At 36.4% G+C, this 21,181-nt stretch overlaps 4 protein-coding genes across 6 annotated transcripts in view; 3 read left to right on the plus strand and 1 right to left on the minus strand.

Annotated features, from left to right (window-relative positions):
- LOC138323854 (exportin-6-like) overlaps window positions 1–21,181 on the plus strand; it is a 603,808-nt gene that overhangs the window by 330,894 nt on the left and 251,733 nt on the right. The window lies entirely within an intron of this gene.
- On the plus strand, window positions 1,363–8,986 carry LOC138323849 (NAD-dependent protein deacetylase Sirt6-like). 3 transcript variants are annotated; one of them, XM_069268742.1, is made up of 7 exons: window positions 1,363–1,501; window positions 2,863–3,028; window positions 3,533–3,850; window positions 5,211–5,291; window positions 5,873–6,201; window positions 7,708–7,901; window positions 8,245–8,980. In XM_069268742.1, exons 1-7 carry the CDS (start codon window positions 1,466–1,468, stop codon window positions 8,459–8,461), a joined length of 1,341 nt encoding a protein of 446 aa, XP_069124843.1. In that variant the 5' UTR covers window positions 1,363–1,465; the 3' UTR covers window positions 8,462–8,980. The 3 variants fall into 3 exon arrangements, with proteins under 3 accessions (XP_069124843.1, XP_069124845.1, XP_069124844.1); XM_069268743.1 differs by having other exon boundaries at window positions 1,495–1,638; window positions 8,245–8,978; XM_069268744.1 differs by lacking the exon at window positions 5,211–5,291 and having other exon boundaries at window positions 8,245–8,986.
- Window positions 10,812–14,673, plus strand: LOC138324418 (microtubule-associated protein 1A-like). Its single transcript, XM_069269484.1, has 4 exons — window positions 10,812–10,829; window positions 11,574–11,894; window positions 13,595–13,939; window positions 14,029–14,673. Exons 1-4 carry the CDS (start codon window positions 10,812–10,814, stop codon window positions 14,671–14,673), a joined length of 1,329 nt encoding a protein of 442 aa, XP_069125585.1.
- On the minus strand, window positions 17,869–19,340 carry LOC138324572 (small ribosomal subunit protein mS34-like). The gene is made up of 2 exons (XM_069269621.1): window positions 19,047–19,340; window positions 17,869–18,307 (listed from the first exon to the last, which is right to left on the minus strand). Exons 1-2 carry the CDS (start codon window positions 19,224–19,226, stop codon window positions 18,017–18,019), a joined length of 471 nt encoding a protein of 156 aa, XP_069125722.1. The 5' UTR covers window positions 19,227–19,340; the 3' UTR covers window positions 17,869–18,016.

Genomic DNA, 21,181 nt, shown 5'->3' on the forward strand with positions numbered 1-21,181 from the left:
TGTTTCGACTTAGATATTTTAAAGGTTCTGTCATCAATTCATATTGAAAGGTTACACTAGCTCATAGACAAAAGCAAAAAATCTGGCTTATATTAAAAAATAAATGTTCTATATTAACACAACGAATTGCTATACTCTAAGTTAGATATCAGCCTTAAACTGTACAATAGATGGAAGTGAGAACATATGATGTGCCTCGCTTCAGTTCCCTCCCCCACATATTGTACAGTTGGAGGCTAATCTCCATAACTTCATATCATGATGTAGTCCGCTAAACCTGCCTATATTATTGGGCTTTTTAAAGTAAAAAAATTAAAACCGTTAAATATTTTTGCGACTCTACAAAATTATCGATATTGTTTTACCATTTAAAAAATTTAAAACCGTTTCGGAAAGGTAGTGGGCCTTTAACCTCGCCATAAGACAAGATCAGCATAATCCGCCATCCCGTGAATAGATGTGCCCTAGCTCTATAGATTGTTATGATGGTGGATGCTCTAGATCTTAATGAACGCCTGGTCGGGCTTCCTGATATGTGCACTAAATCAAGGGCGCTATACGAAGCATCATCTTCATAAGTTTACATGCTTAGTATGTCCTTAACATTAGCATCTGTGGACGATGGTTTATACTTAGAAAGTTATCATTTCATTTCAATATTTCATTTATTATGAATGTAAATAAGCACTTATTATAATTTGCATATTACAGAGTTATCTGCACTTGCAGGTAGGTATTGATTGTGACTTCATATGTTTGCGAGCGTAACGTCATACGTTTAGGTGAAAACGACGTGAATTGCGCTCACAAGATATTCACGTAACAATCGATACCTACCCGCAAGGGAGCTAACTCTGTAATATGCAAAGACGGAATAACAGGCTAGGCTTATATGAATCATCCCCGTAATACTCGCGATACAATAAGCAGTTAATGGGAGTAAAAATAAAACTGCTGACATACATTATTTTTCAAAATTTATTATACCAGATAGTTTAGGATTTAATTTTCAATCCCAATTTACAACATTATGATTATTGAGCAAAATACGTTTCAGAAACAATAAATACGTCTTATTGTATGCCTTTCAAATATAAAGAATCAATGTCTGAACAGAATATCACCAAATTACGAAGACATCATACAGGGAAGTATATCAGATTTATTTTTACGATACTATAGAAAACATGAAGATGGTTATTTGTAAAGGTAAATAGTAGAACATCGTAGTTGATCGGAATTACAATTACATAAACTGAATTAGATTGGCATTATCTTAAACTATTTGTTTCGTACTGCTTTAAAGAATTGAATATCAATACATATCACAGTCCAGAGACGATAAAAAGTACTTACCAGCTTATCCCTGTTACTATAAATAGAATATATCGACTGTTGACAATACACAACGTGATTACTGCCTCATGTCTATTTTTAGAACTTGTCTATACCCACATGATGGTGTATGATTGGAGTGTTATTCAGAATCACATCGCTAAAGGTAAGGTATCACTCGTTTTACTTAACATCATTGTTTTGTAATAACATGCTATCTTGACTAGATCCAGGTGTGCAGTAACAGGCAGTAATAATTCATTATAAAGTTATACATCGAGAGTGAAGGATCCTGTATATTCGGTAAGTAAAATGTGTATTAAAACTAATTTCCTCATAGCCTACGATGTAAACATACCATGGAAGTAGATGTTTTTGGTTGTACATTATATGTACCTATTTCTTTAACGCTGTGCACTACCTGTTTTACATGTCTATATAAGTAATAATTGCTGCGATAAGCATGCACAGGTGTATTGGAGTCTGAAATACTTTCATATTGTAAACAAATTTATTATTAAAGCAACCTGATTTCATATTTTCATGCCGAATCCTCTCGTGGCGGTATAATTTTGAAATTGGCATTTAATAAACCTTTACTGTCAGGCGAACCTATATTGTCATGTTTGTTAATGCAAATCTCGAAATTTTATCGCTACAAGAGAATGTTTGGCATAGAAACCCCAAATAGTTGTTATTTGGGTGTTTTTTTTCGACGATTACTTTATGCTAATACAGAAAGTCCGACCTAAGTACGCTAAATTCAATAACACACGTAATAACAGTATTATTTTACAGTATTGTTTAGCTAAGGCTTTGTCAAAAAATGTAATTTCCTAGCTTTCTGGACATCGCAAGCATTCGGATTATGATACTAGTAAATGTATTATCAATTACGCTAAAGTTACATTGTTCTATTTCAACAGCTACTTCATTGCATTAATTTCATTGTTTTCCAGAATTGAATTGGAACCGTGTCATTTAATCCTCGATATGTTTTCATTACATGTTTTTATTTAAAGATTAATAAATTAAATTAAATTTTATGTGCATTTCTTATATTTCACATTTCTTATGGAGTTGTAAGCGACATTTTAACAGAAATGCGCTTTTACTATACATTACGATGATTTTTGTTTTGTATTTTATGTAATTTGTTTTGTAAGATTAACACCAAATCGCAAATAAAGCACAGGCATACCATCACTTACTTAAAGTCTTTTAGCTGTTATATGCGCTCATTTTTCATCTTGTTCTGAACGATGTCATCCATCTTCGTTGTTTCATTTTAATCAAGTGCAATACAGTATTTTTCTTCAACTGGGTCTCCGCTGGACCAATTACTTTCTACCCCTCGCTAGCTGCGATATGGTATTTGTTTCAGCTGTGCCTCTCTTTCGGGACCAACTGTGATAACTTTCACCCTTCATTATACATACTAAGAGCAACTAGTCTCGAAATCAATTTAAAATAAGTCTACAAATAGCCTGAGTCTGTACTAGAATTGACACAGTTTTCGTATTTCAGCAAACAACGATGGCGTCCGCTTCTGTGTTGGATAACAATTATTGTTGTCTGAGGACGTGTGTCAACAAATGTCTGAAGCCAAGCGATAATAAGGTCCATGTTAGGGCCCCATGTCAGTACAAGGAAAGTGGACTAGAGAACAAAGATGGACAGAACGACACAAAAGGTATATCAAAAGAACGGAGTTCTTCGGTGTTTTACGTTTAAGTAAAATAAAAAACAAAAACAACAAAAAACTTGTACACAAATTATTTATTTTATTTTATTAGTTCATTTCATTTACAAACCGTTGATTTTGATATATTAAGGACATAGCATGTACACTTCACAAATCAAATAAATGTACAGATTTTTATTACATGAATCATTACGTTTGATAAGAGGATCTGACAACAACCCATTAGAGATCACGTTCTGGTGACCTTTGGAAATGGCCAATCTTGAAAATTTGGACTACAAAAAGGTCATCCGTACATGACCCCACAAAGATAAATGTATTGTATCCATTTTCGAACGGAGCGGTTATAAGGATCTGTATTTTAGAACAGATTATTACATAGCCTTTCGTTTGCTGAAACATATTTTTGACATTGTAGTCTAGGCTTTGAGAGTCTCTAAACAGACACCGCAATGTTATTAATTTAATTAATTTATCTGAATTCTTTTTCAGCTGAAATGCTTGCGGAATGGGACGAAAATGGAGAGGCGAAATTTCACATGAAGTGTTGGAAGCTCCTTCGTGGAGTAGCGTGGCAAAAATCCGAAAATGTCAGCACAGCTAACAACAACCTTGTTAAAAACAACAATAGCAATTTGCCGTCAATGCACCAGGTCGGTGGCAACTTGAAGATATCAGAGCGTGAGAAACACCTCGTAGCTGAAGCATCTCTGACTGTGGAGTTTTACAGCTCGGATGTTATGTTAAAGCGAGAAGCCAAGAGGATAGCGTCCATGTTGAGGAAGTGTAAATACTCCATAGTATTTACAGGTAAGTAATAATAAAAATTATCATATCTTCTTATATATCAAAGGTGCATTAGGTAAAGGTTTATCAAAATGATATAACCTGTGAATGAATATTGACTTTGGGTACTCGAACTATGTCTTCGGTTGTTTTTTTCTTGTGTCGATAAATCCAGATACCATCTTCATACAAAGGCTGTAACTGTCTAATAGTACCTAGATTAAACTAGCTTGTAGGTCCCAATTTGTATATTTTCCCGTCGTCAGCACTTTATTTCCCTATAGGATTGTTTCTAGACTCTCATTGGTTTTAATTTACACGACTGCACAGTGTTGTCACCCCGGTGTCGGCGTCGGCGTCGGCGTCGGCGTCAGCGTTGGCGTCCCATTTCACGTTAAAGTTTTTGAGCAAGTTTCTGTTTCGTCAATTGTTTAAGCTTAAGTCAACCTAAATGTTTATGATTTTATTTTCCTAATGTGTATGGATGCTGAACGCGATAATACAACCAATTTGGGGCCCTTTAGGTTTTTTTTGAGTCTGTTAATTTGTCATATTTCCACGTTAAAGTTTTTGAGCAAGTTTCCATTTTGTCTATTGTTTAAGCTTAAGTCATCATAAATGTTTATGATTTTATTTTCCTAATGTGTATGGATGCAGAACGTAATAATACAACCAATTTGGGGCCCTTTAGGTGGTTTTTAAGTCTGTTAATTTGTCATATTTCCATGTTTAAATAGTAAATACTTGAACATCAACTTCTTCTGAATAGGCGAGCTTTGCTGTTCTCCAACAGCTCTTGTTTGAAGAGTCCTCACCGAAAAGCAACATTGTTTGATTTTTTCCTATGTTTCATCGATTCCAGTTTGTAAAATAGTTTATAAGTACGTTGATATTCTTTGGGGGATTTAGAAACATCACGATTTCTATTCAAATGAAAGGCAATCTTCTAAGCTGACATAGGCCACCTACACTCTTCTTTTCAAGGACATCAGACGGACAGATTGATTACCAGGACATTAGACGGACAGATTAATTTATCTCCTATCCATGTTTTCTTTTTTACTTCTTCTTCTCTTCTTCTTTTCTTCTTCTTCTTCTTCTTCTTCTTCTTCTTCTTCTTCTTCTTCTTCTTCTTTTCTATGGCAATGTTTTTGAAATCTGTGAATATTAATTGTATCGGGTCTGTAAAATCGATACATTGAAAGTTCCATTTTTGTCATTGTGCGCCTATTTTCGTTTACCTGTACTTGGTACCATAATTATCTTTACTCTAAACCATTCATTTATATAGTTTGTTCCAAGACAGCCAATGACGTAATTAACTCTTGGTCGTAAGGAAAACGTTAGTACTATCGATACTGCATCAAAATGGTTTTTTTTTCAGGAGCTGGTGTGTCAACAGCTACCGGTGTTGGGGATTACAGGGGAATAAATGGAAAATGGACAAACAAAGGGAAAAACAACGGTACGGTATTAGGTGACGTGTATTGGATAAAACATAGAGATGATGAAATCATATTCAACCCCTTCATCGTCCAATACCGTACATATATATATATATATAGAACCAAATAATTACGCTAAGACAAACCATTGATTGCTCATAAATATAATGCTACAATTTACCTAGATTTATAAGTCAGATATCGTACATAGAATAAAGAACGCTTCAGCTTTGTGAGCACCTGGATATGAACCCAGTTTCATGAACATTTCTTATTTTGATTGAATTACTTAACTTACAATTTTCGATGGGAAACCATTTTAGATTTAAGGGAAGGCTCCTTAACTTAAGATTTTCGCTAACTTATATAATGCTTTCCTATGTTGAATTTTAGGTTAAGAAATTCCTGAAAGATAAGCAATGTTCATGAAACTTGACCCTGTTATTCTGATACAATTTATTGGGGAGTTTTACAGGCATATAGATGTTTTATGTATATTTACTTTATTTGTCTTATTTTAAACGTTTCTTCGTGCATGCTTTCGAAATAGTCACCTTCAAATACATGCATCTGAGTGTTTATGTCTTCTTTAAACAAATAGGTACGAGCAATTCTAAACAACATGGTCCTCGCCTTGAAGACATCAGACCATCATACACACACGAAGCGTTGGTCAAGCTAGTGGATATGGGTCACGTGAAATATGTCATCAGTCAGAACACAGACGGACTACACCGTCTGTCAGGCATACCTGAGGACAGGTTGTCTGAGCTCCATGGCAACAGCTTCATAGAGAGGTGTGAAGTATGTGCCACAAAACGCGAACTACGTCACGGATATCGTAGAGGGCCAACGGATGCGTCAGTTCCGGAGTCTATTTGTGATATGTGCAAGTGTAATCACAGAACTGGCCGACGGTGTGCGGAGAAGGTAAACGTTATGTATATCATGCATTAAAAAGGATTCAACATTTAGTGGGTATTTTTTAAATCTATACCATTTATTGTGTCATTTGATATACGGATTATAAGGTTTAGGTGGTAGATGAAACCGGGAGAATCGGAGAAAAACATCCCAGAAGTCAAGAACTGATGGTAATTCTTTTTTCCACCGCGACCAATTGTTCAACCAATCATAGGTCAATGGTGTCGATCGAACATTCTGAAAATATTTCTGATTTTGGCTATTTTTGTTCTGAGAGCAATGTTCATTTGTTAGGGCAAACCGCTTTTTATTAGCTCACCATGGTCCGAAAGACCAAGGTGAGCTTATGCCATACCGTGACGACCGGTGTCCGTCGTCCGCCTGTCCGTCAACAATCGACTTCTTATCCATAACCGCTGGTGGGAATTCAACAAAATTTGACTGGTAGCATCCTTAGGGGTTACTGACTAAAAATTGTACAAATGATAGGGCTGACCCCCAGGGGCATGAGGACGGGGTCAAAAGGGGTCAATTTCGCTATTTCCATATAAACGACTTCTTCTCTGAAACTAAGCATGGTATAACACCAAAAATGATGGGGCTGACCCCCAGGGGCCTGAGGGGCGGGGTCAAAAGGGGTCAATTCGGCTATTTCCATCTAAACGACTTCTTTTCTGCAAGTAAGCATGGGATAGCACTCGTAATGCAATGGTAGCATCCTTATAGGATGAGGATTCAAAATTGTAAAAATGATAGGGCTGACCCACTTTGGGCCTTAGGCGTGGGGCCAAAATTAAATTAGGCTTCTATTTTCATATAAATTACTTCCTCTCCGAAAATATGTATTGGATAGCATATTCGTTTGGTATCTATAGCATCATTATATAGTTGGGATTCAAAATTACACAAAACATGGCGTCAATTTGGCTTTGTGATTTTTTGAATAACTAATTACTTAATTACAGAATCACTCAAAGAAAAAAAAACGAAAAAAAAAAAAAAAAAAAAAAACAGGTGAGCGATACAGGCCCTCTGGGCCTCTTGTTTAATGAAAAATAGATTGAAAATTCATTTCTGTGCTGACCAGTAATTTTCTAAGTTGAAATGCAAGGGCATAGAAATTCACTTAAAACAACAATGACTGTATATTTCATATCATGGTATTTTTCTGTTTAAAACATCATATTATGCTTCTTCATACAAGTTATCATTTTAGAATGGCTATCTACGGTGGAAAAGAAGGGATTAGAACACAAAGAAAATATTTGATGAGAGCATATGATTTTGTTTTGGAATATAAGTATTCTACCTGTAAACAGAACCCATTCTTATGCTGACGAAAGTTAATGTGTTTTATTTCTTCACTCAATACCGATTTTTTAAAGTTACAATTATTGCGCTCCCGTCCACTATTTTCTTTCCTTCCCGCGCAACCTCTTCAACTGTAGTTTGTAGTTACGCAATCAGGGATTGGTTGGTAAATACACGTATACGTAATGTTTCCCTTTCCAGGACTGCAATGGGTATATGCGAAATACAGTTGTAAACTTTGGTGACAAGCTGGAGGAAGAAGTTCTCAAAGATGCAGTTACACACGCAGAAATGGCTACGTTTGTTCTGGTCCTTGGTTCAAGTCTCAGTGTTTCGCCTGCAAACAGTCTAATAGAAATGGGCAAAGAACCACTACGACTAGCTATTTGTAACCGGTTAGTGGTTATAATTAATGTTGAATATTTTATATATGTAAGAGTAGATAATGAAATGTCATAATACTGTATTGATAAGCCAATTGCAAAATTCAAAAGGTTGTAAGCATTGACAGTTATGACAAAGGTTGGAAAATATCTTTATATGAAATTTGCCTATTTGACAAATGATTTGATAAATTCGTGTGTATTTCAACACTCTGTTAATTCAAATGAGAAAAAAAAATCATACCTCGGAGAAATTTCCGGCAATCTTCGTGATTAGTTCCGAAGATTTTCGAAAATTTCCCCTTTAATTTGCGGACTATAATGATTAACCTTATTGTTGTTATTTATATACTAGACAGGTGACAGGATTCGATGTGAAATGTTTCGAGTTAGATAGTTCCGGGAACCAGCTAGGGTCACGTGTTTTTGGCGACTGTGACGACCTCTTGCGGGAAGTAATGAAGTGTCTGATGGACGCGGACGAACAGCGACTCTGGGAGGACGCACGTGAGGACCGGATGAAGAAATATGACGCTCAAAGGACACTAAATGGACGCCAGAAGAAACTTTGATATATGAATCAGTAAACTTTGTTAAAAATGATGTGATTTAAATCAAAGGCAATTTAATTTCTGTTTAATTTAATGATTTAAGGCTACTTATTGGTAACGAATTCAACATGCACAGTCAATTCTGATATATCAGGGAGAGGGCATGTTGATGCATGTTGCATTATGTCGATTTCTCTTTGTCTTTAACATCTGACAATAAAATATTCTGAAACGAAATTATGATATTCTATGGACGTATTAATGCGTAATTATGCATTTTCTCCATTTCATACAGATATATGGTTTGTCTCAAACGATAGATGATCCCCCGGAGATATCAAAGACAGTAAAAGAAAATAGAGAGAAAGGGAAAGGAAGTGGAAAATAGCACATATTTTTAAAAAAAATCGAGTCCCACGCGCATGTTTCTGTTTCCCATGACCCGTGCGCGTTGGGGACTTCCTGTGAATGTTTTGCTTGTTTCCGCGAATACTGTTTGTTATAATCGTGAAAAGAGCATTAAACCGTAATGTAGATGCAAACTGCTTTAATAAATGGCATTTGTATAACCTAGATTAACTATCAAAATTGAGTCTGATTTAAATAGTGCCGGTGTAACGTTGAAAATGGACCTCCGTTGAAAATTGACCTCGGGTTATTTTTCAACGTTGAAAACGGACCCCGAATGCCGTTGAAAATTGAACATGCCGTTGAAATTGACAGTGTCTAGGGTCAATTCTCAACGGCAGGTCTGTTGAAAAATGACCGTTGAAAAATGACCTTGGCAAACTACAGTGTATCAACGGATGGTCTTTTGAAAAGTTTTTACTATGTGGAGTGTAACAAAACTAGAATTATGTGATATTAATTCGTTTCTTAATGATTTTTATGATTACATTGTATATATATTCGACGATTTTACGTTTGTCAGGTTCAGTGATGTGTTGTTGTGTGATTTTTTTGTTGTGTGATTTTGTGTGTTATATTTTGTTGTGTGATTGTTATGTTGTGTTCTGTGTATGTGTATTATTTGGGTGTGTTGTTTTTGGGTGGTGTTGTGTGATTTTGTTGCGTGTTGTGTGTGTGTTGTTGTGTGTGGTTTTGTTGTTGAGTTGTGTGATGTTTTGTTGTGATGTTTTGTTGTGTGTTGTGTAATGTTGTTGTGATTTTTGTGATGTTTGTGGTTATGTTGTGTGTTGTGTGTATGTGGTGTTATTGTGTTGTGTTGTTATAGGTTGTTGTTGTTGTGTTGTGTGTTGTTGGTTGTATGCTGTGTGGCTGTGTTTGTGTGTGTGTTTTTGTTGTTGTTCCGTGTTTGTGTAATGTGTTGTTGTGTGATGTTTTTGTGATGTGTTGTTGCGTTATGTTGTGTAATGTTGTGTTGTTTTCGGGTGTGTATTGTTGTGTTGTTGTGTTGTTGTTAGGTGTTGTTGTATTTTTGTTGTGTTGTGTGTTGTGGTGTGGTTGTGTTTATGTGTTGTGTGATGTTTTGTTGTGTAATTTTGTGTTGTTATGTTGTGTGATGTTGTGTTGTGTTGTTGTGTGTTGTGTTGTTGTGTTGTTATGTATGGTTCTGTAATGTTATTGTGTTGTGTGTCATTGGTGTGTAGTTGTGTTGTGTGTTGTTGTATGCTGGGTGTTGTGTTGTTACGTGTTTGTGTAATTTGTTGTTGTATGATGTGTTGTTGTGTTGTGTGATGTGTTGTTGTGTGATTTTTGTTGTTGTCTAATTTGTGTTGTGTTAAGTTGTGTTGTGTGATGTTGTCGTGTGTTGTGTTGTTGTGTATTATTTGGTTGTGTTGTTTTGGGTGGTGTTGTATTGTTGTTGCGTGGTTGTGTGTTGTGGTTTGGTTTTGTTGTTGTGTTGTGTGATGTTTTGTTGTGATGTTTTGTCGTGTTGTTGTGTAATGTTGTCTGTGTTGTGTGTTTGTGTTGTGTGATGTTGTGTTTAGTCTGATGCATGGTTGTGTTGTGTGATGTTATGTTGTGTTATGTGATGTTGTGTTATTTTGTTGTGTTGTGTGAAGTGTTGTTGTGTTGTGTAGTGTTGTTGTGTTGTTGGTGTGTTGACGTGCTGTGTGATGCTGTGTGGTTTCGTGTTGTTGTGGTGTCGTGTTGTGTTGTTGTGTAAAAACGAGTTCTTATGGGGTCACTTTTCAACGGGGTCTATTTTCAACGGGTCGGTGTAAAAAGTGCGCTTAAAGTTCAGTTTTCAACGGTTTTCGGGGTCATTTTTCAACGTTGAAAAATGACCCGAGGTCAGTTTTCAACGGGGGTGCATTTTCAACGTTACACCGGCCGTCGAAGTGTTTAACCAACAGTATACATATATATGTTATAGTATCAAAAAGCATTCTGAGATAAAGTGAACATGGCGTTGGTGGTTAAAGTTAGTGAGCACTATTATGTTTCAACGGTGTTTCTACAAAGTACGAGACATGACAAAAAGACACGTCTGGAACATACAATGGTTTCCTAAAACACACCAACAAGTACTACACGCGTCCTATCACATATAAGGGAGACCGTCCTTAAATTATCGTAGAAATTTGTTCAGCATAATCATTTAAACCAAATTAGCAAGGAAATATCCAACAAAAACCCGTTCTTCAACAGAACACATTTCTATTTACCTGAGGAACACATTAGTCACACGTGAACTTTTCTAACAAACAACACAATATAGCAATCAATGATTTAATAAAGTTAAACTTTAAAGATAAAGAAACTCATTTAGACGGTTTAGTTATCTCGTTAAAAGTGTCCTTCTTTACGGAATGGACTTGTATCTGCTTGAGCAGCCTCATCGAAAATTATGCCTTCCTGATTTCAAGTCTGACGTCATATTACCCTAGGGACCAGTATGGCGTCACACCACCCTAGTAACCAGCTGGGAGTCGTAACATCCCCATTTCTTCTGTCCGAACCGTCCTTTCCTCGCCCAACCAAAAGTTACTTCACCGTTCATGACCGTCAACTTCTGTTTAAAAGAACACACTGGAAACTATATTCTATATTTAGAATAAACCACATATGATTTAAATTTTTTCGAAGAGGTTGAAAAAAACTGGGTAATGTGGAAATGTATGTATTTATCAGGGTTTTTTATGTAATGAAACTAACTTCGATTAAGCTTCAGAAACTCCGTTCCTTGTGTGGTTTTGGTCCCCACCACTTTGAGGTAACAGCCGTTGTTGGTATTTCTGTCCAAGTCATCATTTGTCCCTGGATTAAGGAACAGATAGTAAGACACAGACAGACTCCTACCTACATCAAGGACCAGACAGTTAGACACAGACAGACTCCTATCTACATCAAGGACCAGACAGTTAGACACAGACAGACTCCTATCTACATCAAGGACCAGACAGTTAGACACAGACAGACTCCTATCTACATCAAGGACCAGACAGTTAGACACAGACAGACTCCTATCTACATCAAGGACCAGACAGTTAGACACAGACAGTTAGACACAGACAGTTAGACACAGACAGACTCCTATCTACATCAAGGACCAGACAGTTAGACACAGACAGACTCCTATCTACATCAAGGACCAGATAATTACACACAGACAGACTCCTATCTACATCAAGGACCAGACAGTTAGTCACAGACAGACTCCTATCTACATTAAGGACCAGACAGTTAGACACAAACAGACTCCTGTCTACATCAAGGACCACACAGTTAGACATAGAGAGACTCCTACCTACATCTAGAACCAGACAGACTCCTATCTACATCAAGGACAGACAGATAATTACACACAGACAGACAGTCCTAGACAAGACGAATATACTACACCCGGCCTACTATACAGTTTCACACGAATTGACTCCCTATGTGTCGTAAGTGGAGCAGACTGCCTCCGACAAATCACTCGGGCATAAGTTTTCTACATGTTAGACACAGTAGGTTCCTAATCTATCTCAAGCATATACAGTTAGACATCAACATCCTATTTTTGCCCAAAACAAACATAACTACCATTCTTAATATCTACCGTACCGCTCACAAGACGACAGACAGTTTGTGACACTTCAGAAGACCTTCATATGTATTATGTAAAAAAAATAATGCCTCGATAGGACCATTTGATATTTTAGATGTGGACAGACTCCTATCTACCTAGTAGGTAAGACAGATAGACACAGACAACTACGATACAAAAGCAAACAGACAGTTTTATACACAGACAGACTCCATAATCTACTACTTGGACCCATTAGCAGTAAGACAGACTCCAATTGTAGCTCTAAAGACGACACCTATTTACTGTCAAAAAGTCAGTTTGAGCTACAATATTGCAGCTAACAGACTCCTATCTACATCAAGGACCAGACAGTCCTAGACACAGACAGACTCCAGACTCTACACAAGGACCAGACAGTTAGACACAGACAGACTCCTATCTACATCAAGGACCAGACAGTTAGACACAGACAGTTAGACACAGACAGACTCCTATCTACATCAAGGACCAGACAGTTAGACACAGACAGACTCCTATCTACATCAAGGACCAGACAGTTAGACACAGACAGACTCCTATCTACATCAAGGACCAGACAGTTAGACACAGACAGTTAGAGACAGACTCCTATCTACATCAAGGACCAGACAGTTAGACACAGACAGACTCCTATCTACATCAAGGACACAGACAGTTAGACACAGACAGACTCCTATCTACATCAAGGACCAGACAGTTAGACACAGACAGTTAGACACAGACAGACTCCTATCTACATCAAGGACCAGACAGTTAGACACAGACAGACTCCTATCTACATCAAGGACCAGACAGTTAGACACAGACAGACTCCTATCTACATCAAGGACCAGACAGTTAGACACAGACAGACTCCTATCTACATCAAGGACCAGACAGTTAGACACAGACAGACTCCTATCTACATCAAGGACCAGACAGTTAGACACAGACAGTTAGACACAGACAGACTCCTATCTACATCAAGGACCAGACAGTTAGACACAGACAGACTCCTGTCTACATCAAGGACCAGACACAGACAGACTCCTATCTTCAGACCAGACAGTAATACACAGACAGACTCCTATCTACATCAAGGACCAGACAGTTAGACACAGACAGTTAGACACAGACAGACTCCTATCTACATCAAGGACCAGACAGTTAGACACAGACAGACTCCTATCTACATCAAGGACCAGACAGTTAGACACAGACAGACTCCTATCTACATCAAGGACCAGACAGTTAGACACAGACAGACTCCTATCTACATCAAGGACCAGACAGTTAGACACAGACAGACTCCTATCTACATCAAGGACCAGATAGTTAGACACAGACAGACTCCTATCTACATCAAGGACCAGACAGTTAGACACAGACAGACTCCTGTCTACATCAAGGACCAGACAGTTAGACACAGACAGACTCCTATCTACATCAAGGACCAGACAGTTAGACACAGACAGACTCCTATCTACATCAAGGACCAGACAGTTAGACACAGACAGTTAGACACAGACAGACTCCTATCTACATCAAGTACCAGACAGTAAGACACAGACAGACTCCTATCTACATCAAGGACCAGACAGTTAGACACAGACAGACTCCTATCTACATCAAGGACCAGACAGTTAGACACAGACAGACTCCTATCTACATCAAGGACCAGACAGTTAGACACAGACAGACTCCTATCTACATCAAGGACCAGACAGTTAGACACAGACAGACTCCTATCTACATCAAGGACCAGACAGTTAGACACAGACAGACTCCTATCTACATCAAGGACCAGACAGTTAGACACAGACAGACTCCTATCTACATCAAGGACCAGACAGTTAGACACAGACAGACTCCTATCTACATCAAGGACCAGACAGTTAGACACAGACAGACTCCTATCTACATCAAGGACCAGACAGTTAGACACAGACAGACTCCTATCTACATCAAGGACCAGACAGTTAGACACAGACAGACTCCTATCTACATCAAGGACCAGACAGTTAGACACAGACAGACTCCTATCTACATCAAGGACCAGACAGTTAGACACAGACAGTTAGACACTATCTACATCAAGGACCAGACAGTTAGACACAGACAGACTCCTATCTACATCAAGGACCAGACAGTTAGACACAGACAGACTCCTGTCTACACAAGGATCAGACAGTTAGACACAGACAGACTCCTATCTAGTTCAAGGACCAGACAGTAAGACACAGACAGACTCCTATCTACATCAAGGACCAGACAGTTAGACACAGACAGACTCCTGTCTACATCAAGGACCAGACAGTTAGACACAGACAGACTCGTATCTACATCAAGGACCAGACAGATAGACACAGACAGACTCCCATCTACATCAAGGACCAGACAGTTAGACACAGACAGACTCCTATCTACATCAAGGACCAGACAGTTAGACACAGATCGCGTATATTTATTAAGCCATGTTCACTAGGCCTATCATTAAGACAAATTATCATTTCCAAAACAGTTTCTTTCAAAAATGATTTGTTCCGTTCTTGTTCATCATTTCAGGTAAAACACTTTAAGGGAAATATAACTTTCTGTCAGTATGGTGTATACCTACTTTTGGGACCGATTGGTCTACAAGATGGCCGAACGGTCGCCATCTTGGATTTTGGTAGTTGAAGAGTGTTACCGCTATTTCTGTATAAGTGCTGAAGGAATCTTTCTCAAATTTCATATGTGTGTTCCCCTGGGGAACAGTTGTGAACATTGCATTTTGGGACCAATCGATGAACAAGACGGCCGCTAGACAGCCATCTTAGATTTTGGTAGTTGACATTTGTTACCGTTATTTCTTAAAAGGTGTATACTGAAGGGATCTTTCTCAAATTTCATATGTATATTCCCCTTTGGCCCTAGTTGTGCATGGTGCATTTTGGACCTACCAGTCAACAAAATGACCTGCCATGCCGGCATCTTGGATTTTGATAGTTGAAGTTTGACAAGCAGAGAAAAGAACCTTTTTTTTTTTTTATTTCCGGACATAGATCAATCTTTGGTGGATGCCAAGATCTCTCTTGGATCTCTTTATTCGCCACCAAAATTCCAACACATTGAGAATTTCAACACTTACAATCATATGTTTTCATTTTACAAATACATCTACAGTGCAGTGAAATGAGTACATACGGTCAGACCATGAAGCCAAGTTGTGGTCTACCATTTCATATCACATTCTCACTGTACAGATGTTATTAGAAATCGTTAAGTTATTTGAGCAAGGCCAATCTGATTAAAATACATATCCTTATAACCACTCCCTTCAATAGAAAATCTGATAACATCCCTTAAGGAGTCATGTTACCACGTGTACTTCTGATCAAATACATTTTCTACACATTGCTACGTCAATTGGTAATGCCATTTCGTCCGAGTATATACCTATATTAAGTTTTGTTGTGATCTTGGGGCGAGATGACTACGCAAACGAAAATAATTCGGACAGACTTTTCAAACTATTTCGTCCGCAGTCAAGATTCTGGCAGTGCCAATTTGATTGGCCATTTCCAAAGGTCATCCTGACGTGACCCCTAATGGGATGTTCTCAGATTCTCATATCAAACGTAGTGATAATAAGGATCTGTATTTTAATCAGATTGAAATAAGAACTTTACGATGCATGAATTCTGTCATACAGATTTGTCTGTCAAATTCGAATAATTTTAACAGCTAAATTCATCAAAATGCATAGTTTTCAATAGATTACTAAAGAAGAAATAACGCATCTAAATTTTCGCTCAGTTATGACAAATATGACTATAAAGCCGCTACCTTCTCGAAACAAAAAATAAAGGTTTCTTGAAAACAATAACATCAGAAAATGTATATTGATGGTCTATGACGAGATTACAACACCAAGCATGACCAAGTTTTCCTACGTAATCTATGTTTATGCAGATTCATTTCGCTATTGTGCCGTCTGGCGCAGTAAAGGTCAACTAAAGTGCGGTAATTAGGACGACGGCGGGAAATATAAGACAATGTGCATTATGAAAATTAACATATGTTTTAATTGAATTCTTTAGAAAGTGATGATACATCTAAGTACAGTGCAAGTATAACGTTTAGCTAATGACTTTTGTGAGCTTACAAAGTTATCAATCTTATTTTGTTTTGGTTTTTTTAAAGGCCCACTACCTTTCCGAAACGGCTTTTAATTTTTAAAATGGGAAAGTAAAACGAGATCAATATTTTTGTATAGTCGCTAAAGTTATTAACTTACTGTTAATACTACACGTGTCATCACATTCTGAACAATTTGATTAAAATAAATAAAATGTTAATTTTCATAACGCGGGTCGTCTTATGTTTCCCGCCGTCGTCCTAAATACCGCGCGGTAGTTGACTATCACTGCGCCAGACGGCAAAACAGCGAAATAACTCTCCACTGTTATCAAACATTACGCAGGAAATCTTGCATATGTTTGGTGTTGTAACCTCATCTTAGGCCATTGGTATATATTTTCTTGATGTTATTAATGTTTTTAAGAAACCTTTATGTTTTCCTCCAGAAAGGTAGTGGGCCTTTAAGGCCGTTTCAGAAAGAACTTTGGCCTTTAAAATCACTTACCGTATTCGACCCAATAAGTGTCCAGGGCGTTTAAAAAATTGAAAAGGTGCTAAAAACACACAATTATTGCAAATCTATACAGTTTTGTGTAGTTTTCCTCTTTATTTATGCCTTGGCAATTGATATCGAGGACTCAACAAGTGGGAGGGGCGCTTATAGGGACATGGGCAGTTATTGGGTCGAATACGGTAAAAGTGGGAGGGGCGCTTATTGGGTCGAATACGGTAACTCTCTTTTATTTCAAAGTACCATTATTGTGTGCATTAGTACCAATCTATAAATAACTAAAACTAACTTTTTTTGTGGCAGTAATTGATACTATTTCCATTTCAAGGCAAGTTTTTAAAGATTAATATTAATGAATTTACAAAATATGAATCAAACTTTCTATCAATATAAATGATGTAGATGCTCATTTACAGAGATAAACTTTCATGAATTTACTTTGATCAATTAGCAAAATTAAATTACTCATGAAAGAAAGTTGATTAACAGTATGAAATGTAGAATAAACATTAATCTTTTAAGTACATAAAACCTGGAATAGGTATTCAGGAGGTGGAGGAAACAGGAGTATTAGGAGAAAAAAACCATCGATCTACAGTCTGTACCTGGCAACAGCTCCAGGTAGGTGTTGACACAAGTACATAATAATGAAACATGTCCAACCCTAGACATTGTGTCCATGGTATTATATATATAGAGCTATCAAAGTCGGTCAGTTCAGTTCAATTCGCTTAACATTTGAATCTTGGTCTTCCAGTGATCTGTTAAATGAGTAATAATAAAAGATACACAAGAATATTGGATTTTCTATTAATTTAATCAAAACATAATCACATTTTCATTTACACACATACTTTCATGACTTTTCAAAGTAGTGACAACAAGTTCATTTGTTTTGTTTAAATATCATTCATTCATAGTTGAAAAAACGGAAGGCTATAAATTTCTAAAGTAATCTTTTTCCTTTCTTTTTGGGGTATTTCATAGGAATTTCCGTCAATTGCGACATCTCTGTTCCGAGGGATTTTAATTTGGCTGCCATCACAGGCGGGAGTGTCATTGTTGACGGACGTGTATCAACTACTTGGAACACTTTGTCAATTTTACAGAACTCTGCCTCCTCTGCTTTCGGTATGAGATGCCAGTCCTGTTTCATGCCACTGTTGATCTGGAAAAGTCTATCAAACTTGTGTCCTCTGAAAACTCGGTATCCTGTCACAGTGCCAGATTTAAAATCCTGAAAGAACAGAAAATATTCATCTAAAGTTAAAAATACATCTTGGCTAGGGCGTGCATCCACTTACTGTGTAGTGCATAGCTAAGCATTGTACGATGTATGTGGCTTGTTTTAATACCAGAACTGTCCAAAAGGCTTCAAAATTACTGGATAATAAGACTTTGTATGGGAAACTGATTTGTCATCCTCAGTACTTTAGGGGTTACTATCACTGACACTATATCCATCCCTAGACTATCTCATAGTAAAACTGAAGGTGGTTCAGGAGAAAATAATGAGCTCACCAATCACAAGCCTGCAGAGACTTTCCTTTAAGATTAATACAGAGAGAGTGACGCCTAACTTCAAAGCCACATAATTTCATGTAACATTATTCTATTCTTTTGATGTAATTAGTCTTATTACATCATCATTCATCAAAAGTATTGGTCTTTTCTTTTCAATTTCGTGGTAGTCTACTGTATGATATAATCTGTATTGTCAACATCTTTGAAAATTTAAAACAGCCAACACAAGAAAATGATTATTTGGTACAGTTTCTAAACAAGGCAGACTTTAAAGGCAAGGTTACTGTTACAAAATGACCTACCTGTAGTAGCTAGAGTTACTTCCCTTTGTATGCAACTGTTGGACATGTACAACCATTTCCATCTTTTACATCCGAATACCAATCATTACTTTACTATTACAAACTTTACAATAAGGAAATAAAACAATTCAACCACGAAAGTATATTTACCTCGTTAGAAAGATTAGGTTTCACATCTTCCAAGATGACAAATGTTTTCTCCGGATCTTTCAGAAATCCTTGTCTGTACACAACACGACCTTTACATGACTTTAGATTGGCTGCGATCTCAAAAAGAGTCTTTCCTTTAAAGTGACTTTCACGACCGACATATCTGATCACCTTCGCCATGCTTAAAATAGACTTAGCGCATGTAAATCAAAGTAAATCGACCAATATTAACCGAAAGCAGAAGAACTTTTCTCAAAATGTGCATCTATCAGCCATTTTGAATTTTATAATATGTAAAACGAATACCGGATTCGACTACGTCCGGATTTTTAAGTTTGCTTCACCGCCACAATTATTTTTTTATTTATATCAGTTACTCATTTGTCCCATAATAACAAAGTATAATTTTAAAACAATAATCCATATCAAATTGTATTAAATAATTTGTATATCAATTATTATACTTTTAACAATGCTAATTTATTCAAAGTTAATTTAGTTTTATCAACATCTTGTCGTTGTTTTATTTCCTATAGAAAATGCATTTCATTATTTTTTTTTTTCAATTTGTCTAATTCAATGACCACTGTTTCATACTTCTGAGAAAATTGTCTTTGTACAATACGGATATTGATTTGAAGTTGATACGTAGTGGTTCTGATACACTTAGTCCGAAAGATAATGAAAGCTTACGCCTGAGAATCCAAGAATATACTAATCGTTTTGTTTGATCCAATGATTTACATTCACGGGTTGCTAAATGATAATTGCTGGCATTTCATTATAAAAATTTGTTTCATGATTTTTTTTCTAAAGATCATTAATGCCAAAATGTATTTGTAAGATATTTATTGTAAAATCATTTATATATCATTTTAGATTCTTTAAAAAATTAATGTTAATATGGAATTAGTCACGCCATGAATGTCAAATGTTAAAACAATTTTACATGTAGTTATAAAACGTGGGTGCTGGTATGGCTAAACAAATCAAATGTGACTATCAATAATTGTTAATGTTTGTTTGTTTCTCTTTTCTATCTTTTAATATAATTTGATATACACTCATTAATGCTGCTATTGTATGTTTTATTATGTAACATCATATACATTTGTGTGGGGAGGATAATTCTAAGTTGTATAATTTGTGCCTAATTCCTTTGGCTTTGTTCAAATAAAATATATTTAACCTAAACAATGTGAACATTTAATAATTTGAGCAGTATTGAAACAAGTGATAGATTTTCTTTTAACATATATAAATTACACAGAAGTGTCATATTCATTATATAAATTTCCCAACATATGAGAATATATATCATGGTGTACAAAAAAAAAAAATATATATTAATTAATTAGAGCTCGTTGATTTAGTTTTATGGTGCAGAAATTTATATGTATTGCTGTATATTGGTTTCTGTGTTGTATTTACAGTGTCATACAAATAAATGTTCACTTCCACATGTAAATGTATTTGAATCTCTGGAAGTCATTTATCAGATGACATTAATATACGTACATTATACACATTCCTTTGAACTACCTTTGAATTAAATTTATAGGTCAAGAATTTGAAGTGTTTGGACGATTTAATTTAACAGTGTACCGAATCAACAATTTCGATCTGTTATAGTAAACAACTCATGCCTCTTGTCTCCGGGGGTAAGAAAGCTCAACATTCCTGAGAAACCCTTATAACGCGCCTAATGATATAGCATTACCTCTGATCTGATGACAGAGTTTTGTTTTGTTTTTTGAGGTCATGGAAGGCAAAATGATATAAAATATTTTGAATAATTTATGTAATGACTTTACTGTACAATGTACGATTTCACTTAAACGTTATAACATATACAAACATAGCCGTATTAGCCTGTAGCCAAAACACTTGGACTAGTCTACGTACCGTTTTACCTACATACTAATGTTGTATGATACACATGAGTGAAAAACAACCTTACGCCATAACGGAGGGATGTCAAAGAAATTAATGACCCGATATCGTAATTAAAGTTAATGATATTTCAAACTGAGAGGTATGAAACAATTGCAAGGACGTATACGCCACTTATAAATCTTTGATCAATTTTAATCATTTTGTCACTCAAATGCCGTTTTAGCATTTCCAAGTCCCGA

Source organism: Argopecten irradians, chromosome 5 (assembly GCF_041381155.1).
Source record: "Argopecten irradians isolate NY chromosome 5, Ai_NY, whole genome shotgun sequence".
Taxonomy (NCBI): Eukaryota; Metazoa; Mollusca; class Bivalvia; order Pectinida; family Pectinidae; genus Argopecten; species Argopecten irradians.